This window comes from Capsicum annuum, chromosome 5 (genome assembly GCF_002878395.1).
Source record: "Capsicum annuum cultivar UCD-10X-F1 chromosome 5, UCD10Xv1.1, whole genome shotgun sequence".
Lineage (NCBI taxonomy): Eukaryota > Viridiplantae > Streptophyta > Magnoliopsida > Solanales > Solanaceae > Capsicum > Capsicum annuum.
The window spans coordinates 203,516,320-203,540,702 of NC_061115.1; the positions used below are offsets into that span (position 1 = coordinate 203,516,320).

Below are 24,383 nucleotides of genomic sequence, written 5' to 3' on the forward strand. Positions count from 1 at the left end.
GACATACTTTTTATTCTATTTAATGGAGATGTTGTCTGATTAACATATGAATCATTTTTTGGCGTACACAATCCTATGGTTGTGGTTGCAACATTCTTCTCAGGCACAGAGGTCTGATTTACTGTTGCTTTAGTTGTTGGTATATGAACGGGGTTCTCATTACATCTACTTTTGAACTAGTCGTTTTCCACCTTGAATCTTAGGCCTCCCCATTTGCTGCTTTACTGGTGGTCCGATCAAATTCGGCTTATCCCGAGACACCTACTTATTCTCCACTGAAAAAACATATTCATACATTGAACAAATAAGACAGTATGATGGTTTCCAATCATAGTGGATTGTTTGAGTGAACATCTTGCCATCAAGATCTATAATTTCTATCTTTTTAGGCAGCTCCTGATTAATGTTCATTTCCACCAGAATCCTTGTATAAGAAACTCTAGTTTTTCTTAGTGCATTCATTCATAAATATTAGCTTCCCCAAGCTACTTGCAATTTTACTTAAAGTTTTATTTCCCCAACAATTGAGGGGAAAGTGGTACACTTTAATCCATAAAGAAATTGAGCTAGGAAATTTCTATTGAAAGTCAAACGTTGGTGTCCATACCTTTTATAACAAAGGCATGCCGCTGATAGTTTATGGCCCCGAATATAAAATTTCATCTCTATCTTGTTTGTTTTTTAATTTTGTAATGTAAAACCCCTCCTCGTGATAGAATAGATTTGACAATTGAACATTATTCCAAGTACGGGCTAAGTAATTCCTCATATAAGCAAAACTAAGAGCTTTACCCATTGTATAGAGTATTAAAGCATTATTCCACTATCGAGTATGTTCCGCAATATCCTCATTCTCTAAAGTCATTTGAATTTTCCCTTCAATTATCATCAAATGATAACAGAATCAACCCACAACACGAAAACAAAACACAAAACACAAGACAAATCGAGGACCAAAAAGGTAACAAGTCTCGGCTAACAATAATACCACAAGAACGAGATGATACAAGGTGTATTTTACACCAAAAACAGCTAACAACAAGATGAACACGAGATGATAAGACAATAACAACAAGATAACAACAATACACGACTTTACTAGAACAAGAACACAAACACGATTACAAGAAGTGTAAGGATAGAAAGTGAGACATCAAATTTCACATAAACTAAGAACCTAAGTGTATGTCACACACTAAGACCCTTAATACTTGTAATAGGCAACACCAACACTCTTACAATGACACAAGAGAACGTGAACCACTCGAGCACCAAGGTTTCTAACAATGTTTGGCAATACTAGTGATTCCACCCTAGCATCACCCTCATTTCGGATTTGGTGGCTTTTCCAAGCCCTAAACTAAGGTGGAACACTCCTCACACTAGAGAGAGTTTGTTCAAGTGTTACAACTTTCAATATCAATAAACAACTAAAGAAATAAAGACCTAATACTAGCCTATTTATAGACTTATAACAACATAAGTGACATGTCCAACAAGCCCTTAATGAAGGGAAGACAAAAGATGCCTATGGAGTGTAGTCCAAGTGTAGTGTATGGACGGTTTTTGGTGTATAATTAAGTCCTCTTTATCTCTTCAATTGCACACACCAAGTCTTGGGTCCAACGCGTACTCTCATAAGCCCATATCCGTGATTATTCTTGTATCATGCTCTCCATTTTGAGAGGAATTTGCCTACAAATTCACGGCTTCACTTTATGCAATTGGACACTTGAAGAAAATCACTCAAAATAGTCCACAAAACATGGAGATGGCACAAAATAGTCCGCAAAACACATGAGGAGGTCGAGGGCTCAATAACACAAGGTTCGGCCAACATCTTCATTTTGAACCTCGATTTCCTCTCCATCTTGAGCCTTGTCTTTAATCTCATCCAAAGCACATCCCAACTCCTTTCTTGATGGCGGGTTATTTGTGGTTCCCTACATCTTCCCCTCAACTTCCCTTCCATCATATAAGCATCATTGTAGACTCTATATTTCTCATCATTGTAGACTATACTCCTTTATATGGACATATTAGTTTTGGGGAAGTGGAGTTTTGGTTGAGAGGATTATTTTGGTAATGTGGAGCTTCGGTTGTAGAGATTGGATGGGAGAAAATTGGCTTCCAAGTACCTCTTGTTGGACTTGATCAAATTGAGAGGGAAGTGACCTATTTAGGTCTCGGGTTGGAGGGCATTTGGTGGCTTGGCTTATGTCTATGTCACTTGGTGGTGGTCTTGGAGGATTGATCGTTTGAGTTAAGGTTTCAGGAGTAGAAACACGAAAGTTCCTTCGACTCTTCACTCATTCCATCATCTCAAGTATAGTAGACATATCCGAGATAACTTTTTCAAGGCCCGCATTTGCCTTAGCCATATCTCAGAAAATAGCATCAAGGTGGGCCAAAATGGCTTCCATTATGGCCAAGAAGTTACCTACAAAATAGAAAATAAGTTAGTTGTACAAAGGGGTGATGTGGCAGCCTTTGATTGGTTGCGGATAGTGATGTGGCAGCCTTGGAATGATTGTGGAATATTGTGGAAATCTGAATTTTCTTTTCTTGTCTTTAATTAGGATTTGTCAATTCACTTTGGAAGAGAGGAGTTTCGGTTTTAGGAGGAAAACAAGAAGATTTGGAGACTTTTCAAATTCAAAAGGGCTTTTACTTTCCTTCCACCCTTTTGGCAAAACACCTTTTTGAAAGCTTTTTGGCTCTTTCCTCTTTTGTTAGTCTTGGAAAGTGTCCTTTCTCCCTTTTGGTAACAAGACTTTTTGAAAGTCTTTTGGTCCCTTTCCTTTCTTGTAAGAGTCTTAGAACTTGTTTCAAGAAAAACAAGAAGACTACACTCTTCCACTTGGTCTTAAGATCAAACACTACTTATTAAAGGTTCTTCTTGTCTCAAGACATGAAGATTGGCCAAGAACACCAAGAACCTTCAACAAGATTTGAAGACCAAGGTTTAAGTTGAACCTCCCAACAACAACAACACCTCTTTCAACACAAATCCACAACCACAATACCAATAACACACCTTTAAATGTTCAAATTTTGAATCCACTACAACAACACCAACAACAATTCAGCCCAACTTTTGAATCCGCACAACAACAACACAAGTAGGAGTTCAACTTATATCTTGACTCTATTAGTGTTAGGGAAGAACAAACCAACACTAATAACACTTAAGACTCACGAAATATACCTAGATCTAAACTCAAAGAACAAATCTCGGCCAAGAAGATAACAAGAACAACAACTTTCTCGGCCAAGAACACAACTCTTTTTGTGAGATTTTTGACCTTAGACACCTCTTCTAGTGTTAGGAAACAAAGATCTAACACTAGAACACACAAAACACACAAAAATCATAAGAAAACTAGGCAAAAATCTCGTCCAAAACAACAACAAGACACAATTTTGGCCAAGACAACAAGAATGGACAAATTTGCTTCTTTTTAGAATTTTCAGCTTTTTAACACCTCTTTTTTAAAAAAAAAAAAAATTTCGACTTAGAGAGCCCAAGATTGGTAGTGTAGGAACACAACCAGCCTTATCTCTGATACCAAATGATAACAGAATCAACCCACAACACGAAAACAAGACACAAAACACAAGACAAACCGAGGACCAAAAGGGGAACAAGTCTCGGCCAACAATAATACCACAAGAACGAGATGATACAAGGTGTATTTTACATCAAAAAAAGCCAACAACAAAATGAACACGAGATGATAAGACAACAATAAGAAGATAACAACAATATACGGCTTTACTAGAACAAGAACACAAACACGATTACAAGAAGTGTAAGGATAGGAAGTGAGACATCAACTCTCACATGAACTAAGAACCTAAGTGTATGTCACACACTAAGACCCTTAATACTTGTAATAGGCAACACCAACACTCTTACAATGACACAAGAGGGCATGAACCACTCAAGCACCAAGATTTCTAACAATGTTTGGCAATACTAGTGATTCCACCCTAGCATCACCCTCATTTCGGATTTGGTGGCTTTCCCAAGCCCTAAACTAAGGTGGTACACTCCTCACACTAGAGAGAGTTTGGTTCAAGTGTTACAACTTTCAATATCAATAAACAACTAAAGAAATAAAGACCTAATACTAGCATATTTATAGATTTATAACAACATAAGTAAAATATCCAACAAGCCCTTAATGAAGGGAAGACAAAAGACGCCTATGAAGTGTAGTCCAAGTGTAGTGTATGGACAATTTTTGGTGCATAATTAAGTCCTCTTTGTCTCTTCAATTGCACACACCAAGTCTCGGGTCCAATGCGTACTCTCATAAGCCCATATCCGTGATTATTCTTGTATCACCGGAGCCATATAGGTAAGAGCCATACCATTATCAGCAATCTGATTCTGCGAGAATAAACCAGTCCAGTTTGTATCATCTCTTTTTCTATTCCCCTGCTCCTGGTCCGATTGGGGGCATTCCCCCCTGTTTGAACTTAGACTTAACTTTTGTTGCAGTCCAACTGAACTCGATCATTCTTCCTCTTTCACTACAAGTGCTATCACTTCCTTTCCCTTCAATTTTTGCCTTGCTAGATCTGTGGGTAAAATTGTGTTGTCTTGTTGAGTATCCTCTATTTTAGTACTTTCTGTCAGGGATTCTTGTGTCCTTATTCGTTCCACAGAGTGAGCTTCTTCATAAGTCTATTCAGTAATCTTTCGAGCTTCTCCCTTATTCTTACGTGGTCGACCCTGACCTCGTCTCACCATGGATGCGCACGTTAGCAAAGCAAGCTAAACATGCACTAGAGAGAGAAAATTATTTATTTTTTTGATAAACAATGAAGAATTAAATTTTGAACGGATATTTATAAAAGAAAAAAAGTTGTTGCAAGATGTTTTAGAAATTGTTTGCGTAAATTGCTTGCAAATTGTCTGTTTGATTGCAAATCTAATGAAACCGTTGCAAGGTTTTCAAAAAATTATTGACAACATATCTGCTTGAGCTACTTTCAAACTGTTTATTTAATTTCAAATTTATCCAAAAAATTGTGTAACAGAAATCCACAGTCCATATCTTCTTTTTTTCTTTCTTTCTTTCTTTCTTTTTTTTTTCAACAGAGAAAACAGTAGTTAGTTTTCTAGAGTTGGGGCCTACAGGACCAAAGGAAGTTGTTATAAACAGATAGAAGGTGAGAAAGACATGCTTCCCAATCACCAATACTCAAATCAATTTCTTGCAGAAAATCCCACTTCACCAAAAATCTCATTAAACAAAAATAATAATTAAAAAAAAATAATAACAGAAAAAGACAAAACTTATCCACACGTTAGTATTTCTTTCACTCTTTTTTCTCTTTGTATACATAAATACTATTTTCATGCATTCACACCGACTCAAAATTAGCTAATGCCACTCTTCTCGAAATTATTCAACATGAAACAAAATTTCACAAATGGCTTCAAATTCAACAATTTTCCTATATGCATAGTAGTTTCCTCATTATTCCTCTTTTGGTTCTTCATGTACAGTGAAGATATCAAGTCCATTGCACAATTCCAATTCTCAAACCACAAAATTCAAGAAAATCTTGAAAATTCTTCAAATAAATCAAATGGGGTTCAAGAAAATTCCAAGATTCTAGGAGAACATAGCAAAAGTTCATCTATTTTGATAAATTCAGAGGAGAAAATTGAATTGCTACCAGAAAGTTGTGATATTTTTAAAGGTCAATGGGTATATGATAATGTTACACATCCAATTTATAAAGAACAAGAATGTAAGTTTCTCACAGAACAAGTTACTTGTTTGAAGAATGGAAGAAAGGATTCTTTGTATCAGAATTGGAGGTGGCAGCCTAGAGATTGTTCTTTACCCAAGTAATTACTCCATCCATTTTAATTTATTTTATTACTTTCATTTTTAGTATCTTTAAAAAAGAAAGAATGTCACTTTTTTTTTCATTTTTATTTTATTACTTTCATTTTTAGAGTAGTACCTTTAGAAAAGAAAGAATGTTGCTTTTCTTTTTGACAATTCTTTAATTTTTATTTTTTACACAATATGTTTAAAAGGCCACAAAATTAACGACGTTTTAATAATTCTACTTTGTCTTTTTACTTGGGTCCTATATAAAAAATACTTGAACCCTTAAAGGTGTATTAGGTTAACATGAGTTAAGAAATATAAAACAGAGGGAGTACATTATACATATCTTAATTTTCTATTTTTTTTTTTTTAACTCCATATCAAGTCAAAATCATATAAATAAGTTACAATGGAAGGATTAATAAACAAAAATCATTATTGAATTATCGATAAAGCTTTAACTTTTTTTTCTTTTTCTGAATACCATGTTTATGTGATCAAATTTTCAGGTTTAGACCAAGATTGTTACTTGAAAAGCTGAGGAATAAGAGATTAATGTTTGTTGGAGATTCATTGAATAGAAACCAATGGGAATCTATGATTTGTTTGCTTCAATCTGGGGTTCCTTTCAGCTGGAAAAAATATAAAAAGATTGGCCATTTATCAGTTTTCATGATTGAGGTATCTATGATTCTCTCTTTTTTCATTTTGAGTAGACTTGTTTTCCCTTTAATCAGCTGGAATTCGAAATCTATTGATCAGACTAATGAGATTCGCGTGACGAAGAAAATTCAACACAATAAAAAAATAAGATACTCGAATCAATCACGACTATCATAATTTGGAGGGAGAAGAAACCTTTTGGTGGCCGCTCTCTTTCAGAATTCAGTAATTTTAGCTCGAATTCTTTTTATGTGCTAAAAATTCCACTAGAAGTATAAATAATTGATCTTAATGGTAGAATTTAAAATTCAAATTCATAAAGTTGAAGTTTTGAATTCTTTTCAAGAATGATATATGAAGGATAAGTACTTAACAAAATGATTATGTTTAATTGGTACAAGAGGAATTCTCCTTTTAGGATGTTAAGACTCTAATGATACTTCATAATTACTTGTAATGAACATGGGATAGTAGTTTTGACTTTTTGATTATATGTCAAATCAATGATTTAGCATCACTTAATTAGATAACCTATAAGTAGGAAAATGGACTAATTTGCTATATTTAAGCCATATTTTCACCTATTACTTGTGACGTGTGAGTTTGCTTATCTATATTTTGCAAGTTTCCCTTATTACTTGAAACTATTAGTCACACTCTAAAAGGTTTATGTTAAAGCTTGTCAATTAATTTATTCTTTCTATATTCTTTTTAGTTCGTTTATAAAAAAATATTTTTTGCTGATTTAACAAATTTTTAATTTTAACATTCGCACGATATATTTAAAATCATAAAATTAGAAAAAAGCTACACAAACTATCCATAAACACCAAATATTTACCCATGTTTCCCATATTAGAACTAATTACACCCAAATTTATTACACACATATCCAACCATAATTTTGATTACCACCGCTTCTTTCTAGTGCTTATCCAATTTCCAATCTACCTAATTTAATTTGTCTTTAAACTGCAAAAGCTTTAATTCTTTTTGATGCTTTACTTATTTTGTCTCTTTTTGTTTTTTCTTTATAAATATTAAAAGATAAAATATAAAAATAAATATTATCTAATTATGTCTAGACCGATGAAAATATGACTCTATTTTAAAATAATTTTCACAAGTAAGACTGGCTAAAAATAATATAAAAATTAAAATATGTTTTGAATTTTTTTGTAGTTTTTTTCTTTTAAAGGAAGGAACCACATTTTTGTTATTATTTTCACAAAAATTACCTTAATAAAATTGATATATCAAAATTAAGCATACGTTTATGATACCTTATCGGTATATGATAAACTGCAAATTGTCTCATTGAAGGACTGAAATGTCTTATCGAAGACTGAAGCATACCTGAATAATATCAAGCAAATATAAATATGTTGTGATGGTATCATGCTTAGAGGTCTAAGAACTAAGAAGTGTCTTATTAAAACACTAAAATATACCTTAATGATACCATGCCAGTGAAAGTAGATTTAATGATAGTATGCTAGTAATAGAGAATAGGGGAGTGGTTATTATAGATATATTATCATGGCATCATATTTAAGATCACAAGATTAGTAGAAATTGATATATTACATGTATCTTTAATAAATAACCACAAGACTAAAATCTTTCTTTACATTCTTAAATTTTATACTTTAATCAAGCAAAAATAAACAAATTAAAATAGAAGAAGTAATATTTTTCTTATTTAATTAAAGTAGTTAAATATTGCAGGAGTATAATGCCACTGTGGAATTTTATTGGGCTCCATATATTGTGGAGTCAAACTCAGATGATCCAAAAATGCATAGCATTTTGACCAGAATTATCATGCCAGAATCAATTGAAAAACATGGAAATAATTGGAAGAATGTTGATTATCTCATCTTCAATACTTATGGTTGGTGGATGAATGGCGGCACCATGAAAGTTCTGTAAGTAAATATTACAAAACAAAAAGTTTATACCATTTTGGTCTTCCAGTAATTCTAATTTTACTTCTCAACTAATTGAAAATGTGCACCTTTTGTTTGGAAATGTTTTCAAATTTAGCATGATTATTAATTGTTTCACAATTAATTACCCTCTCACATCTCCCATCTTCATATTACAAAATAGAAAGATTATTGTCTCCTTTCATTTAATAATGTTCTTACGCACCACATCATTTTGCTATTTTTTTTCTGAAGTTTCATTTTTCTTCTCTCATGAATCTAGAGTGTTAGGAGGCTTACGGACATGTGAAAATAGATAACAAAGCCTTCAATTATCAACATGATCACTATATTTTTCATCTAATTAATTTTTCTTAACTACTAATAGCTCAATAGTATTTAGTAGTACGTACACCCATTTGATACGGCAATATCTCATCCACATCTATAGCTGTGGAATCAGAAAAAAAAAATTGGCCTCCTTGTTCTGTTTCCCGCAAGGACAAGCCTAGTCACATGCCCAAGTATGTATAGAACACATCGAAATGCAATATACCTTCAAAAAATAGATGAAATCATTACCTAAAAATTCAACACAAAGAAATCATATATGCATACAAAAGAATATTTTTCTTCCCAGTTGGACTGTTGGGGTGTCATTAGTTTTTAACCCTTAAGACTCCAGAAATTTTTCATTGTTCGTCTATTAACTAGCTAGTTAATAAGGTCTATTACAAATACTTGAGTAGAGACTAGTGAACCATTCTCATACATCAACGTTCACAGAATGCATAATGTTATGATATTATTAGGTTCCAGTGAAAAAAGAGTCAAACTATGATCATCGAATAAACATGAAAATGGCAAGTCATTCATCTATGAATTCAAATGCATTGAGAAGTTTCGACAGTCACCTGGACTCGAGCGTCAACTAGATTCTTTGTATGTATTATATATTAGTATACTATACATATCTTATAATTATGCATAATGTTATATATTAGGCGTATATATCTAATTATACAACAAAATGCGTAATTTTATATATATATATATATAATGTTTAGACAATGTATGTACATTGTATAAGTGTGTATAAAATAGATAGGAAGAAGAGAATCACTGAAACAAAAAGACTAATTGTATATACAATACAATATACAAATATATACAATAATTTACAAACTAATATATAAATGTCACGTTCAAACCATGGTCCTGACCGTGACGGGCATTCCGAATCAATTAAGGCCTGAGATGACCTCTTAGCATTATATTATAAGTATAGTCATATCTAAAGTTGCAGAAACAAGCCCATAAAAAAGAAATTCAACACTTTAAGTATTGTCAATATCTTAAGAAAATAATTCAATCAATTACCCAACATCATCTACGAAACCTCTAACATTTAAGAATAACTACTAATCGGGACATGACACCGATTATACTATAAAAATGATAAAATATTAGACTAGAAATATAAGTGGAAAGTACAAACATCTTCTGGATGATGGAGGGCTTACCATTTCTCATCAGTTGTTTAAGAGAGAATACGAACATCCTAGTGCTACACAAAATCACGAAAAAAATACCTCTCAACCTAAATCATGAAATGATGTAGCGTTTGGAGACGATCGGTACGACGAGTATTGAAATACAAGCCAAAAAATAATAAACATGTTCATAACTCATTTTCATCATTCATGATAATAATAAATTAAGGAACCCTTGGTCATGAGACATAAAGACATGACCATTTAAAATTTAATTCTGAATTATGTAGCTTTTCAATGGAAAAATTACAGAAACTAGTATTCTTAAGACTATAATTACAATAAATAGCAACACTTTTTCAAAATTACAACTTATAGCAAAAGTAGCAATATTTTACCCACTTCATAGTAATAGAAGAATATGTATTTTTTAGTTGTGCATATGTATTTATGAGTAATACATATATATTTGTATATGTATTTATATAGCAACATTTTACTTAAATACAAATACAATTTGCTATTTTTCGTAATTATGAAACTGTTGCTATAAAAGTTATAATTAAGGCTACAGAGTTGCTATTTCTGAAATTTTCCCCTTTTCAATGGCATTCAGTAATCCACGGGCTATATGGGTCCGATACTCCCCAATCAGCAGGGTCTCAGTCCATATTTACCGTAAGTACTGGGCCTAAATCCATCATTTTATCCTCATGTTAAGAACACCATCTGTCGTTCAATTAAGGTACAACATTTCTATATCGGCAATTTATAAAATATGAAGTTTAATTCTACATGTACTTGTAATTTATGCAACACTGGGTGCACGAAAGTTCTAATATTTTGGGGGTGTTACATGTCCAATACTATAAAAATATGAAATTTAATTCTACATGTACTTGCAATTTATGCAACATTGAGTGTACGAAAGTTCTAATATTTTTGGGGTGTTGCAACAAATATAATACTGTTGTATTAAAAAATAGATCTTGTCTTCTTTCTCAAATTCAAGCATCAAATACACCCCAAAACACCTCAAAACTTCACCAAATCATCTAAAGTCCAGATTTAGGCTCCTCAATACATAATCGGTCTTTTATAATCGTACTCACCCAAAATCAAACTTATTTACGAAAATTCAGAATTGAAACTCGAATGACAGAAAAAAATGTACAACAATGTTGAACTTTTTCAACAACTGCTTATGTAAACGAAATTTTTGAATTGCATTGTATATATTTCGAGTTGAATAAGAAGAAGCATGAAGCTTTTTTGAGAGATTTTGGAGCTGAAAATCAGGGTAAGAAGAACGTTCCATTTTGAAGGGACACTCTCTTTATCCTATATAACCAACAAAAAGATTAGTTTGCAGGTTTGGTTGAAATGTGATTTCGGGCCATAAAATGTAATGTAATTTTTGAGTTATGAAAATGAAATATATATTTATAAAATATATTTTTTATATTTTTTCTATTTATTACTAAAAATAAAAGTAAAAATAACTATAACTAATTATGCATACATTTTATAAAATGACAAGTAGAGTATTGAAAAATCTAATTTTAATAATAATAATAATAATAATAATAATAATAATAATAATAATAATAACTAATTAGGAAAGAAGAAAGTAGATCATAAGGATCAAAAATAAGATTTAGTAATACTTTTAAGGATCAAAGCTATTGTCATCCAAAAAGCTTCTTATATGCAATATTTTTAATATTTAAGTTTCAAATTTATTATTATTTTTTTCGTATAGGCGAGGATCTTTTGACGAAGGATGTACAGAATATGATGAGGTTGAGAGGACAATAGCATATAGAAGAGTATTGACAACATGGTCTCAATGGGTTGAAAACAATTTGGATCCCAATAGGACACTTGTCTTCTTCATGAGCATGTCACCTATGCATATCAGGTAAAATCCCTATTTCCCTTGTGTTGTTCTCCTTTTAGCTCAACTTGTTTTACTCCATTTTAGCATGTCATAATTTTTCTCATATAAATACTATGAAAAATTATATCTCAGATTATTAGTTAAAGATTATAAATTTTGACTCTCATAAGGAAAATTATGACATATTTTAAAATGAAGAGTAATAGATGATTTGTCTGTTTTATATTTTACGTTCCTAATCTCATATTTTTATTAACGATTATCTATAAGTTGTAGTTATTGCTCCATGCATTCTAATGTATGTCGTACTTTCTTTTTTAGTCAATTTAAAAAAGAATGCTGTATTTCGAAATTAAGAGATATATAACTTTTAACTTTAAATTTGACTTTTAATAAAGTGATTTATAACCTTATGAATATGTACGTCTTGTTTAAGAGGTATTGTCGTTCTTTCTTAAAAATTATATCCGGTCAAACACTATTGCGTAAATTGAAACGAAGGAAATATCATTTATGTGACTTCACAGTGTAAGAACTTGTTTATCCACCGACACTCTAATAGATTACTTATCTTTTGTTCTACGTTACAAATCAATGTTGCCAAGTAGAATTTCTTATGATTACATTTAGATGACATGATGATCGAATAAATATATATATTTTTAATATTGTGGGTGGATAAAACTTTGACACTTTCTTTAAACTCTTGGTTGATGAACAACAACTATTGTAATTAAAGTGAACTAATAATGGTTGCATATATGGAAATGCATGAAACAGGAGTATGGATTGGAACAATCCAAATGGGATAAAATGCGCAAAGGAAACAACACCAATACTCAACATTTCAATGCCACTAAATGTTGGGACAGATAAGAGGCTATTTGCTATAGCATCAAATGTGACTAAATCAATGAAATTCCATGTATATTTCATGAATATCACAAGTATATCAGAGTATAGAAAAGCTGCACACACTTCATTGTACACAACTAGACAAGGCAAATTGCTAACACCGGCACAGCAAGCTGATCCAGCTATGTATGCTGATTGTATTCATTGGTGTCTCCCGGGCTTGCCCGACACGTGGAATGAGTTTTTGTATACACGTATTATGTCCCGATCTTGACGTTTTGTAAATTGAAGAACGATAATCAGAATTGATACGCTCATAATTTTTTGTTGGTTCTTAGTACTAGTTGATTTAGAGCTGGACTTTGTGATTTTGTGCTCATTTGGGCCTGTTCAGCCAGCCTACTGGACTATTGGAGCAAGTTGGAGAAGGGAAAAGGTCATGGGCTGGCCTTTTTCAAAATAATTGGCCCATGTTTGGGCCATTGAACAATTCATGGCCAGACGGTCCAAATCAATTTCATATTATGACCATTTCATAATTTTGGGTCATTTTGACCCAGATAGTTCAAATATAGTTCACATACCGTATTGAAACAATCCATATATCATATTGATACAGTTTGTTAAAAAAAAAAATAGAGAAACGAACTTATGGTTAGAAATTGTATCATTGTTATATAGAATATGCATTTTTTTAATAAGATGTGCATGGAATTTGTATCATTGTTATATAAATTCTTTATTGTATCATTGTTATATATACATATATTAGAAGTTGTATCTTTATTGTATAGAACACATATCTGTATAAGATATGTATCAAATTTGTGTTAGTATTTATAAATTAGCGAACAAATGGCTAGAAAATGAAATGAAAATTTAATTATTATTTTCGTGTCAATAGTTTCATCTGAAGTACTATTTATGTCCTTTTCCCGTTGATTTAGAGTTGGGCTTGTCATTTTGTGCTCATTTGGGCCTGTTCAGCCAGCCTACTAGACTATTGGAGAGTCTGCAAATTGGCGAAAATTACATTCAAAAGAAAATATATAGGATGGATGGCTGCAAATTGTAAGTTTGTGGCTGAAGCAGAAACTTGTGTCCTATTTTCATTTGGGAAAGTTATGGATATATACTGTTCGACCAATTACTATTTTATCGATATCATTGAAAAGTATACAACATATACACTATATATACACACCCACCCACACAACATAAGAAGAATTTTTTTTAATCTTTTAATCAAAAAGATCCAATCTGGTTTGCTTCCTACCCCAAATATAACTGTTAACTATTACTAGTTTATTGTTATCATTGAAAAGTATACAGTATATACACTATATATACACACACCCACACACATCATAAGAACTTTTTTTATTTTTTAATCAAAAAAATCCAATCTGGTGTACTTCCTACCCCAAATATAACTGTTGACTATAAATTAATTTGCAGATTTCTTTTAGAACCTTTTGAACTTATCATTAAAAATAAAATTTGATTAAACTTTTGAATTTAAAATTTGAATTTGAAGATAAATGTATTCTTTTTTTTCCTTTTTTAAAGGGATAAGGTGGTTATAACTCAAAACAAGAAAAATGTGATTTTTTCCTTATAGATATTCCAAACAAAATATTCTGCAATTAATATAAAATCTAGATTAGGAATGAAAATAAATATTCTAGAATATTCCTAAACTAAAAAGAAAGTAAATACTCTAAAAATGAAGGTAGATTATAAATGACAAGGAAATTAAATTTTCATGGGTCGACATAAGCTATGACCAATTTTCTATCAAACTTCTCTTATTTTATTCTTAATGTGTGCTATCTTGCACTTTTTAATGAATCTGATCATTTTTATCTCATCTAACTATATGATCACACACCTATTTAACATGTCCTTAGGCTAGTTGAGTATTTTTAATTCCCTACGCTGAGTTTACTACCTATTTTGGATCAAATTAATTTGAAGTCCTGATTTAAAATTTCATTTTGACTATAAATTGCTCCCACTAAATGCAATTTTATTTTAAATCGTTGAAACAAAAACTTTAACTAAAAATAAATAAATACTTATCACCGAACGCAACCTTCAGTGGTGGGCTTGCTTAACATATCATGATCAAACATCTCAAATGGTGAAAATTGAAAACAGTTTATTCATACTTATGGTCTCTTATTTACGAGTTCACATGGGTTGCAACAATTCTATTAGTGATCTTTTCTAGAAAATTTCAAACTTGGTCAACATCTAACATTTCCTTTTTATAAATCTATTTTTTAAAGTTTTTTTGAAAATCAATTGTGATGATCTTCAAATATATTTTCTTTCAAACAAAAAAAAGTAATCCATGTTACCATGTACACTATCCATTTTTTTCTTAAAAAAAGAAAAATTCGAAACCTATAATAGTGAGATTTTTGCCATGTTCCATTTCGTGTCCTCACTCTTAAGTCTTAATCCGAAAGCTAGATTATTGGGGAAAAAAATACTCCTACATTTTATGCTTCCTAGATAAATATCTAGATAGAAGGTATTGTATGTTTACAACTAAATAAATGATACGTTTGTGTTAACTAAAATTTGTAAAAAAATAAATCTTTTTATCTTTATTCGTTTAGTTTTATAGTACTCGATGTGAATATAGTAGTATCACATGGGGAATAATAAGATAATAAATCAAATTCGTTTCGACTTATTATATTTCTCGAACTTAGTGTTAAATTGAGTAAGTCTAACTTTAAAAAAAAAAATCAAGCACTGACAAATTTTATTCGAAATTATTAATGTGTTTGAACTTTTTTTATAAAATAATTTTAACTGTATGCAAACTCAATGAATTGTCTTATAAAAACACTTAACATCATAATAGGACTTTTCAAAGCAAATTTAAATTACCTAAATTCTAAAGCAGATACCAAATACCAAACTAGGACTCAAAGATAATCATCATTTATGCTAAATATTGTTTTTCCATTTTGCTTCTTCATTTTTTTTTTTTTTGACTTAAATATAGACTCTCCATGTATATATATATATATATATATATATATATATATGTGTGTGTGTGTGCGCGCGCACACTGTCATGCAAGACCCTCAAACAATATAAGCTAAAAAAATTTCTCTTAATTATAAATTTATATAATCATGTCTTCAAGAAATCATTTTATGCTTGGTTTTTGCCTTGTGATTTTATTTGTAAATGCAGCTTCAATTGATTATGGAACAACACTTACAAAATCTTTATTGTATTATGAAGCTCAAAGATTAGGAAAATTGCCTTCTAATCAACGTGTGCAATGGCGTGGAGATTCAACACTTCAAGATGGCAAAGACGAAGGGGTAAGTAAACATCAGAGACGGATTCAAAATTTAAACTTTATTAGTTTGAATTAAAAATTAGTATAGCCAGCCCATTTGATCATTTATCAAGGTATAAATGATTTTTTGTACTTGGTAAATGTTTTAACATATGTACACAATTGATCAGGCAAAATTATTGAATTTAGATTAGTCTATAACTTACGGATGTAAGCAAGGTCATGCAAGTATATATGTTCCTTCCTATAAAATGGGAATCTAAAATCTAGTAAGTATATTCAAAATAGGCACACAATTTTTTAGTATTTTTTTTAGCACAGGTAGACATAATCGCTATAACAGGTTCAACTGAATTTACTATTTTCGATTTGATCCATGGTATATTGTTGAAAAAGATGTGTGTATCTATTTCTCTCTCTGTAATAATATGTCGCATCTCCAAACAAATCATAATCAGCTATTAAAGGCAAATTCAATATTTTAATTTTATTTGTTCAAAATCTGTTACTCCTATTTATCATGAATAGTTTAATTTCATGGTTTTTTCTCATCTTCCTTGATTTTGGTATGAAAATGTTATATTATTCATATGAACTCATAAATTATATTGTTCATCCATCACTAAAAACTATATGAATCCTTATTGATTATGTATGTTTTTTTTTAATTAGATCGACTTAACCGGAGGATACTATGATGCTGGAGACAATGTGAAATTTGGATTTCCAATGGCATTCACGATAACAATGCTAGCATGGAGCATGACTGAATTTAAACACCATCTAAATTCACAAAATGAACTAAAAAAATGCCCAGAGTGCAATACAATGGGGCACTGATTATTTCATAAAAGCACATAAAGAGCCTCACGTCTTATATGACGAAATCGGAGAGGGAAATTCAGATCATCAATGTTGGGAAAGGCCAGAAGATATGACAACACCAAGGGCTGCTTATAAAATTGATGAACAACACCCAGGTGCTGACTTGGCTGGAGAAACGGCCGCAGCTTTAGCTGCTTCAGCCATTGCTTTTAAGGGCTAGAATTTGAGTTATCCGAATCAGTTTCTTACACATGCCAAAGAGGTGGTAACTAAGCTCTTACTACTATTCATATTTAAGTTATATATGCACTCATTCATTTTTTATATTAATAATCTTAAGTTTTAAATATAACCCCACCCCGCCCCCACAAAAAAAATTTAATAATAATAAAAAAAATACTTAAGTTTTATTCATTTAGGATGAAATAGATATTTAGTACATAATTACATTATGTATAAGGAACTCATAGGAGTAAATACTGTGGAAATTGACTAGGTAACAAACAATACCTACAAAACAACTTTTTTGGAAGGTGAAAAAACAGCCCATCAACTTTCTGGGGTGTTTTCCCGCTGTTTATTTTTTAAAAAAATTATTTTACAAAAAAAAAAAAAGAGACTCATTTTTCAATAACAATTTATTGCTCCAAGATACATTTTTTTCCCCCAAATTATATCAGCATACCAATTATTATAGTAATAACCAGTCGGAAACCTAATTACTGTGTCTAGTAGAAAATAATACTTTCGTAGTGTAAATAAAACAGGTTGAACTCGTCGCTATATTTTTAAAATATTAAATTAATTAACATAAAATTATAGATGATCAAGGTTGAGTGAATGTACTAGTGTGACCTATTTGTGATTTTTTTTTTTATTTTGATTTTTCACTCGATGTTCGATACTTTATTGAGATTCGATTAAATTAAGATTCGTCAGATTTATTTTTGAGGGTGATGCTCCCAAATAATGATGTCTGATACTTAAATTGAGACTTGATAAAATTTAAATTAGTTGGATTCGTTTGTGAGGGTGATAACTCTCCAAAGACATGTTTGTGTGTCCAACATAAATTAATTAATTACATTCAGTATTTTGCAGTTATTTGATTTTGCTACAAAGTTCCCTGGGGATTACCAAACTAGCATTTCAGTGGCAGGTCAATTCTACAGCAAGCTCTGGCTATGAGGTAAAACTAATACATAATTATATATTACGCTCTCAATCTCAACTTATGTGATGCATGTGTAATTAGATATAAAATTTAATACGTAATTAGACTTTGAAATATGTGATCTAAAATAAATTATAAATATTTATATAGTTATACATTATTTTTATTGAGGGTTGAATGAAAGTTTTAAAATTAAATTACTTTTAAATTAAAAAAATGATATTCTTTTTTAATAGACGGGAAAAAATATTGTTACGTAAAATGGGATGATGAGTTTGTTTTGTCTCGTTGATGATGTCAAACAATTAAACTATCAAACCTATCCGAGTTATTTCTCCCCTTTCAATTTTTTGACACATTTCGCTAATACTGTTAATTTGACTATTCCCTAAATCTATATCGAATTAAATCAACTTGATGTATTAAAATAAAAATTTAGATATTTTAAAATTATATGTAAAGTATTATAAATCATTTTTTTCTCATATTGATATGAAAAATATATCATAAAATGGTCAAAATTAACATAGTATGAATCTGGAAAAATAAAATGTGTCACATAAATTGAGATGAGATAGTAATAGAATGGAGGTTTGTAAATTGGAATTGAACAATTGACGACTACTCCTTCAGTTCTAATTTATGAGTCAACAACAACATATCTGGTGGAGGAAAATTATAGTCAATAGGAAAAAACTTATTGGAATCCCAAATAATTACACAAAGAGAGTACTTTTTAAAAGTGATTTACTCTTGAAAAACTTATGAGATATCTAAGGTAAGATATTTCCATAATAATATTATTATAATAATTAAGTTTATTTTGAAATCAATTTTCATTATGTTACATTATGTCTCCTCTGTGATAGTATCTTGCTATAGCAATAAAAAAACATTCAAATAAAGTGTATGCTTCCATGCTAAGTAGATAGATGCAGAGTTGGAGACTTCTCGATAGAGCATCTCAATCTGGCTTCAAAATCGTTATTGCGAGATTTGATTGTATATCTTGATTTTTACATTTTATTTGGTCTTCAAACAGGATGAACTACTGTGGGCTGCTGTTTGGTTGTTCAAAGCCATCAAATACAAAAAATACCTCAGTTACATCAATGATAAATCCACTAATACGGGAGGCACCAGATCCACTTTATCATGGGATGACAAATATATTGGTGCTCAACTACTCATTGCCAAGGTAATCAATTACGTATTACTGATCCTTTATACTATTAGTAGTAACAAAATTAGAAATTTTAATTAAAAAATTATTTAAAATATCACACTTTGTATTTAATTAAATATGATCGAAGAAAAATTTGAATTACTTTATCTTTTATACTAGAAGCTTCCCTTATGCCAAGGGGATTAAGCCTTAACGAACTCAGTTATCTGACTCAAACTTATAAGCAAACGGTGCCAAATTTTTCAGCCCTTACCCAAATTAGTCTACATTATATACAATTTGAAAGTTGTCACTTTTTTTATTTCTCTTCTTTATATTCAAACATCCTTTGATCGTTAGTTGACAAACCAATCGATTTGTTGTTGTATTTGGAGCTCAAATCATAGTTAGAGTACTGGTTTTGTAAAATTTAAGCATTAAAATCAAATTAGAAAGGTAATATGTCATTTTTGAATAGAGTTTAACTACTGCATGTACCGGCCACCATATGTTCGGTCGCATCTAGTACTTTTAATCCAAATTCTGTATATGTACAAATTATAAATTTGGAGCTGAATAACTATACAATTCTAGAATTCGGAACTCATAATCATGAAATCCTGAATGTGCATCTTATTTGTACATTATGATTCTCCAATGAATGACATTCAATTGAACCATCTTCATTAACTTTAGTCTGCCCCGAACTATCATTGCACAGAAGCTAAACTCCCTTTTTGAAGTTCTGTCGTTAATTAATACACATTATTAATTAATTTTTTGCAGATGTTGCTGGAGAAGAAATTTGCGGGAAATGAAAGTATTTCATTGAATGAATACAAGAAAAATGCAGAAGAATTTATATGCAATTGTATCCAAAAGGGAAATAACAATATAAAGAAGACCAATGGAGGACTTTTATGGTGGCAACCATGGAATAATCTTCAATATGTCACAACTGCAACATTTGTTATAACAAGTTATGCTGATACATTATCTTCCACTAAAAATTCTCTAAAATGTGCTACTGGAAATGTGGAGCCATTGGAACTTATTACGTTCGTCAAATCTCAGTTAATCTATCTTATTTTCAAAATTATAAATCTAACATTGTAAGGAGGCGTTTACTTGTAGATATTCTTTTGGTGATCAGTAACTATATAAAAAATTTCTTACATTGACGATGTTAGTATTTTAGATTTGATAAGGTACAAATATTAAACTAGTGGTACACTTTAAAGTTTCTTTGGTATATCTAAGCTCAAGTCATTTTCTACATTTCTTTTTTTTGAAATATGATTACCATGAAATATAATTTGCTAGAAACAATTTTTTGATATTTGATTGGTGAGCACAAAATATTTTTTCTAGAAAAAAAATATACTCGATATTACTAATCCCACTCCTTATATACACTATTGATGTATACAAGACATCAACTTATTGACGACATGAGTTTAGATAAGAAGAGGTGGAGATTGAGGATTAAGTTAGAAGATTAGTAAATAACCAAGTGTTGTCGTACCTTATCTGGAAGATGCAGAGGATAGCCTCCTTTACGCTTCTCTTTATGAGTAGTAGTATTTAGTAACAATGCTTCTTTGTTTTTTATGTGTGCTATTATCTATTGTTTAACTTATTTTATATTTTGTCCACAAAGGTAAGACTTGCGTATATCCTATCCTCCTCATACCCAATTTATAGAATAGAATTGCCCTGGACATGTTGTATCGATGCCAAACTTCACTGATGAAATTATATTGGACATGTTAAGTACTATCCCTTACTAAGAACTTCCCAATTTTTTATTACTATATCAGGTGGATTATATACTTGGTGAAAACCCAAGAAAAATGAGTTACATGGTTGGATTTGGGACCAATTACCCCCAACAAATTCATCACAGAGGAGCATCAATTGTGTCAATAAAAATAGACTCAAATGAAGTGAGCTGCCAAGAAGGTTTTACTCTATGGTTCAATAAAAATGCACCAAATCCAAATGTTATAGATGGTGCAATTGTTGGAGGACCTGATATTAATGATTATTATAATGATTCAAGAAGTAATTTTCAGCAAGCTGAGGCTGCTACTGCTAATACAGCACCATTAGTTGGTGTTTTAGCAAGATTAGCTAGCAAACTAGCTGAATAAATTAATTAAATCTTTTTAGATAGATTTACTAATATTAGTATACAAGGTTAGTATAAAGTTGAACATCATGATCTAATTTCCCTCATCGCAGCCAATGCGGAAGGATGCCACCTAAAAATATTATTATTATTACTTTTCTACTATTTTTCTACTTCAATTTTGCTATTAACCGTTGGTTTTTTGCTTCGGTTACCGAATATTTTTCGATTTATTATTATTACCTGTTAGGTTTTTGCTTCGTTCATCGTATTGTTTTGAAGTTGCTATTGTCCTTTCTATGTTGTTTTCTATAAGGTTAATTCCTTAACTATTGTTAAGATTGAGATAATATGGAGCTAAGCTAGAAAGCTAAGAAGAGAGAGAAAATATGTAAATCCCAAAATTGGGAAATGAAAAAGTCAAACTCAATTCAGTCATGACAATAATTTATATTCAAGTAGGAAATAGAAAAATATCGATAACTAATTAACTATTAATGATTAACTCACTAATATGTACAAACTAACACTAACAACCTCTAACGAATTAATTTGCTGACTCAACAGTTACAAATAAATATCTCAAGTTCTAGATGTAATGTCAACACCCCCTTTAAGTTGGAAAGGATGAAATCACAACCAACTTGCTAAGAACCCTGTAGTGTTTAACCTTATTGAGAGCTTTGGTAAGGATGTCTGCAAGTTGTGCTTCTGTGCCAGTGTGATGCATTGATATTAGACCATTTTGTGGCATGTTTCTCACAAAGTGACAGTCAACCTTTATATGCTTTGTCCTTTCATGAAACACAAAACTTATAGCAATGTGCAGGGTTGATTGGCTATCACAATACACAAAAACAAGATAGTGAGATAGTTTCTTGCTTCTTAAACTTCTCACTAATTGGACAATCATCTAGTAGCACAATATAATCAAAAATTGACTTCCTTAAATCAGGGCATGCAACCCAATTTGAGTCATAAAATACCTTTATGGAGTTCAATCCATCCTGTTTAGCAGAAAGACAGATATTTCTATCTAGAATTTCGATTTATCACAATTCTAATTTTTGTAAATTTTGAAATTCTTTATTTTTATTCTTAGTTAAATGTGTGGAATAGATCAAATCCTAAGAAAATTTTAAAATCAAGCAAGGAAAAACTTTTTTTTTTTTTAACTCTTCACGTCCAGTCGTGGAGGAAAAATCAAACTATTCGGGGGAGCTGGAGTGGGTAAAACAATACTCTTCTTTATTAGACATGAACACTTCTAAAGATGGATCCTTTTTTAAATATTATAACATGTGATATGCAGCCGATAAATGAGGTTCTCTAGGGTTTTTTATGAACTGACTAAGGTGTTGTACTCCATATGCTATGTCCAACCTTGTGTGCATTAAAAAGTTAAGTTTTCCTACTAACTTTCTATAATAACCTGGATCAATCAGGGGAAGACCTTCCTTTTCTTTGAGTTTAACGTTAGGATCTAGTGGTGAAGAAAGTTGACTGTATTTATGATAGTCAAATTCCTTGAGTAGCATCAATACAAATTTCTTTGAGATATAAGTACACCACCATCCTTATGTATGACCTCTAAAACCAAGAAATAATGAAACTTCCTTAGGTCTTTGATTTTGAAAGTATCATTCATGAACTTCTTTAGCTCTAAAATTTCAAGTGTCAGTCCCAGTAATTAAAACATCATCCGCATTAACAACCATAAAAATAGAAGATGAATAAAATTTCTTGTAAAATAATGAGTAGTCATGCATAGAATGAGTAAACCCCCTTGAGTTCAAGGCCTCAGTTAGCTTAGCATACCTCTGTCTACTTGTTTGTCTTAAACTATAAAAAGATCTATTCAATTTGCAAACCAAACCAACCTTGTCTGTATGTAAACCTTTTGGCAATTCCATGTAAACTTCCTCATGAGGGTCCCATGAAGGAATGCATTATTTAGATCTAATTGGTATATATCCCATTTTCTTTTAATAGCTGAAGAAATTAAGGTTCTTAAAGTGGTCGTTTTCACGATTGGTGAGAAATTTTCACTATAGTCTATTCCAACATGCTGAGTCTAACCCTTCACTATTAATCTAGATTTGTATCTTTCTATGCTCCCATCAGCATTATGTTTGCTTTAATATACTCACTTATAACCTATGGCTCTCTTATCGGGTGGTATATATGAAAACAAGATCCCAGATTTGGTTGGCATTAAGTGCTTCAAACTCTTGTGTCATTGTTATTTATCAAGCTGGACATGAAGTTGCTTCCTCATAAAATGTTGGTTCATGATTAAGATGAATGCTGTGGACAAGTTGTTGGCATGTAAAATTTGGGACATCAGAGGCAGTAAGATGAGTAGATGTGAAACATGTGTGCAGAGGTATTGAATATTTTCTAGAGCAATGTGATTGTAGTTGTGTAATGAGATGGATTAAATCATTGAGGTAGGAATGAACTTTGTGTGTTCTGAGGAATCTTCTAGGTGATACAGATGTAGAAATAGTAGAGCATGGTGACATAGGATTAACTAAAGAAGATGACTAATGTGCAGGTGAAGATGTCATGGTATGAGGTGTTGGGGATAAAATCTCAGGTGATTTTGATAAGGGTGTTGCAGTATCACTGCTATGACCATTTTGCATAACATCTAACTAATTACTATACATTGTGACATGATTTTTAGGAAAAGACGTGTATGAAAAATTGACATTGTTATTAGATTGACAAGAAAAAGGAAATATAAATTCATGAAATGTCATATCTTTAGAAATCGATATTTTTGTAGTAGATAGATTCAAGACTTTATAACCTTTTACATCAAAAGAATAGCATAGGAAAACCTAAGGTGTTGATCTAGGCTCAAACTTGTGTTTATGTGGTTTGGTTAAGGTAGGGTAGCATAGGCAACCAAAATTTGTTAAGTGTGAATATGAGGGTTTACAGTTATGAAGGATTTCAAAAAGGGATTTCTTGTTAATGGAAGATGGTGCTAGACTATTAATGAGGTAGGTAGTTTTTAACACACATTCTTCCCAGTATTTGAGAGGTAATTTGGAT

The 24,383-nt window shown here is 31.1% G+C and overlaps 1 protein-coding gene and 1 pseudogene across 1 annotated transcript; both read left to right on the forward strand.

The window, feature by feature from the left end:
* Positions 1 to 5,167: 5,167 nt before the first annotated feature.
* LOC107872623 (xylan O-acetyltransferase 1) lies at positions 5,168 to 13,011 on the forward strand. The gene is made up of 5 exons (XM_016719259.2): positions 5,168 to 5,869; positions 6,368 to 6,539; positions 8,250 to 8,449; positions 11,705 to 11,863; positions 12,623 to 13,011. Exons 1-5 carry the CDS (start codon positions 5,400 to 5,402, stop codon positions 12,969 to 12,971), a joined length of 1,350 nt encoding a protein of 449 aa, XP_016574745.1. The 5' UTR covers positions 5,168 to 5,399; the 3' UTR covers positions 12,972 to 13,011.
* A 2,841-nt stretch (positions 13,012 to 15,852) lies between these two features.
* LOC107872058 lies at positions 15,853 to 21,342 on the forward strand (annotated as a pseudogene).
* The last annotated feature ends 3,041 nt before the right edge of the window (positions 21,343 to 24,383 follow it).